Genomic DNA, 3,540 nt, shown 5'->3' with positions numbered 1-3,540 from the left:
CAGTGTCCCCTTAATCCCCCTCCTCCTCCAGGTTCCCACTGCATGACGCAGCGCGGCTGCGGCAATGGCTGACGCAGATGCGGCGGGAGAACTGGGTTCCCACCCGTCACCAGCACCTCTGCAGCGACCACTTCGAACCCTCCTGCTTCCAATATCGCTGGGGTGTCCGTTACCTGCGGCCTGACGCCATCCCCACCATCTTCCCCCGCAGCCCCCTGGTGAGCCCCCCTCTACCCCCCACTGCCACTGGCAGAGCCCCTAGAAACTTCTAGAGTAATCTAGAACAGTCTAGAACACACACCACACCACCAAAGGGCCTAGAAGCTCCCTCAGAAAGGTCTGGAAGGTTCCGGGAGAGGGAAAGGTTCCCTGGAAGTATCTCAGAGCTCTCCAGAAGTGTCTAGAAGGTTCTAGAAGCCACCTCAATGGGCTAGAAGCTTTTTGGGGGGTGGTGGGTTGTCTCAGAGAGGTCTGGAAGGGTCCAGAAGGTTCTAGAAGCCACCTCAGAAGGGACTAGTTGCTCTTTGGGGGGTGGCGGATTGTCTTGGAAGAGTCTACAGGTTCCCCAGAGGGACTGAGAAGCTCCCTAGAAGGGTCTGGTCGGTCCCCAGGAGGAGAAGGTTGTCACCTCAGGGTGGCTTTTGTCCCCAGAGTGGGGGCTTGTGGGGAGGAACTGGCACTGCTGCCCCTCCCCACTCCGGTATATCACTGTGAGAACCTTCAGAAACAGGAATTTTGGGGGTTGTCTACAGAAACGGGAGAGTCCCAGCATGCTGCCAGGCGCCACCCAGCCTAAGCAGCCCCTCCCGGCAAGCAGCCAGGAGCCAGTGATACCAGGACAGCCAGCCGTCCCTGAAACCGCCCCATCAGAGGCCACAACCGTTGCCCTGGAACCTGACTCAGCCGCGGCAACGCCGCTTCTTGGCCCCGTGGACAGCCCCGAGGGGGTCCCCGCCCACCCGCAGCCTTCCCTGGGCTACGCCACTGCGCCGCCGCCGTCACCGTGCCGGCGGGTGGAGCAAGTGGAGGATGTCACCGTCGAGCTGCCCGTCGCCGGCCCGCCGCCAGCATATTTTGAGCCCATCCCCGCAACACCAGTCACGGTGCCGGAAACTGTCCTCTCCTCGGCCTTAACGCTGCCCATCGTTTCCACTGTCCCCATTGTTTCCAAAACGGTGACGTCGATGTCACCGTCAGGCGAGCTGAGCACCGAGGAACTTGTCGGCGTGGTGCTGGTGCTGCAGCGGAAGGTGAAGGTGCTGCAGCAGCGGCACCGCCGGCACCGCGCCCGGCTGGAAGCCATGGAAGGGTTGGTGGAGCAGCTGCGCCATGAGAGCCTGCTCTCTGAGGAGAGGCTCAAGCTGGTAAGTGACACTGGGGACACAGTGGGTATGCTGGCAGGTGACACCTGGGGGGTGACACCGTTTCCCGGTGGGTGACACCATTTCCCGGTGGGTGACACCATTTCCTGGTGGGTGACATTCCTCATCAGGTGCCGCTGGTTTGAACACCGGGGTTGTGGGGAGAGGGAGGTGGCCCCTTGGTGTCACACTGTGGCATGTCCCCAAGTTTGGGGACTTCCCCACAGCGCCTCTGTCCCCGTCACCTCCCCCCCACCACTGCCACTTCCAGGCCTGCCTGCAACCGGGGCCGGTGACAGCAGATCCCACCAGCGCCGTTACCATCATCTGCCAGGAGGAGGAGGAGGAGGAGGCGACATTGGTCTACACTGTGCCACCGCCGGCGGGGACAACCTGTGGCCTCAGCCTGGAGCGGCTGTGATGTGGTGGCACCGGTGCCACCGTCACCAGGAACCTGCTGGGACATTGGGGGGGGTGGTCCTCCCTGGGGACACCATGCTGTGCCTAGGGGTGTCACCCAGAAGCCAGGGGACACCCCCAACCCCTGGGGACACCCCAGTTGCGTGGCCACTCCCCCCCCGACCTGCAGCAGAGGGTCACCTTGTGCCACCCTCCCTTTGTCCCCCACCTTGGTGCCCCTATTTTTTGGGGGGTGGGGGCTCAGTTGAGTTGCCCTCCACCCATGTGTGCTGCACCCCAGGGGAGGGAACACTTTATTTTTGTATTTAAGGTTTATTTTGTGATACTGGGCTGGGGGGAGCAGGTAGAATTTGGGGACAGAGATGTCCCTTCCCCCTGGCTTTAATAAAGGATGCTGGAGGCTTGCGGCTGGGGAGGTCTGTGTGTGACACTGTGGGGTGGGGGGGTGGCCCTTGCTGGTGGCCTTGGGGACGTCGGCCTCTCCTGGGTGTGGCTCTATTCCCCCCTGCCCCCATCTCCATCTTGCAGCCAGGCCCAAGCTGTCAGTAGGTTCCAGAGTTAATGACAGTGAAAGGGGTGGTTCCCTTGAGAATGGCCACACCCCCTGTGCCTTACAGACGTGAGAGGCCTCTACATGTCCCTCCGCATAGCCTCTGCCCCTATAGAACCCTAGATCAGCCTCTTTGCCCCTATAGCCACCATAATCCCCCCCCCCAGCCCATAAGGCTTCCTATAGCCTCTCCCACCGGTCCCAAAGCCCCTATGGCTTCTTATAGCCCCTCCCACAGCCCCTCCCACAGCCCCTCCCACACCCCATGGGTTCCTATAGCTCCTCCCCCAGCCCCTATAGCCCCTGTGCAGCCCCCTGTACCCCTCCCTGTAGCTGCTCCCCAGCTTCTGTAGTCCCCTATAGCTTCCATACACCCCATGGCCGATCTCCAGCCCCTGGGGTCCTCTTCCAGCTCCAAATCGTATCACTCCTCTCCAACACCTATAGCTTCTTTCCAGGCCCCTATAGACCCTCTCAGATCTCGGTAGCCCCTATAGCCCATTCCCAGCCCTGACTGGCCCCCTGTAGCCCCTTCCCAAAGCCTATAGGTCCCCATAGCTGCTCTCCATAGTCCTCTACAGCCCCCAAAGCATCTCTCCAGCCCCTATATGCCCCCTCCAGCCTTTATGGCTGTTCTCCATCACCTATAGCTCCCCATAGACCTCTATAGCCCTGTGCCAGCTCCTGTAGAGCCCCCCATAGCCCTTTTACTGGTCCCTATGTCCCCCGTATCCCCTAGAACCACTCTTGCACCACTATAGCCCTCATAATCCTCACAGCCATCTATAGCTGCTCATTATCCCCTATAGCCCCCATAGATATTGTAGCTGCTCATCATCCCCTACGGTCCCCTACAGCTGCTCTGTAGCCCCCATAGCCACTCATCATCCCCTATAGCAACCCCTATAGCTGCTCTGTACCCCCCATAGCCACTCATCATCCCCTATAGCAACCCCTATAGCCACTCATCCCCTACGGTTCCCTATAGCTGCTCTGCAGCCCCTATAGCCCCTATAGCTACTCTCATCCTGTATGGTCCCCTATAGCAACCTCTGTAGCCACTCATTGTCCCCTATGGTTCCCTATAGTAGCCCCCATAGCTGCTCATCATCCCCTCTGATCCCTATAGCTGCTCTGCAGCCCCTATAGCTGCTTGTCATCCTCTGTGGTCCCCTATAGCAGCCACTGTTGCCACTTGTCATCCCATAT

The 3,540-nt window shown here is 60.1% G+C and overlaps 1 protein-coding gene across 1 annotated transcript in view; it reads left to right on the top strand.

Moving 5' to 3' along the window:
• The window catches only part of THAP8 (THAP domain containing 8), a 2,229-nt gene extending 280 nt beyond the window's left edge, over positions 1-1,949 (top strand). The window contains exons 2-4 of the mRNA XM_010567171.1: positions 32-218; positions 753-1,364; positions 1,633-1,949. Coding sequence (XP_010565473.1) covers positions 32-218; positions 753-1,364; positions 1,633-1,782 — 949 coding nt within the window. The 3' untranslated portion in view covers positions 1,783-1,949. The remainder of the gene's footprint in view (positions 1-31; positions 219-752; positions 1,365-1,632) is intronic.
• Positions 1,950-3,540: the final 1,591 nt, after the last annotated feature.

The sequence above is a fragment of the Haliaeetus leucocephalus genome, unplaced genomic scaffold, assembly GCF_000737465.1.
Source record: "Haliaeetus leucocephalus isolate CR32 unplaced genomic scaffold, Haliaeetus_leucocephalus-4.0 Scaffold227, whole genome shotgun sequence".
Lineage (NCBI taxonomy): Eukaryota > Metazoa > Chordata > Aves > Accipitriformes > Accipitridae > Haliaeetus > Haliaeetus leucocephalus.
Note: the sequence above shows the minus strand (reverse complement) of the source record. Positions and strands in the feature narration are given on the sequence as shown.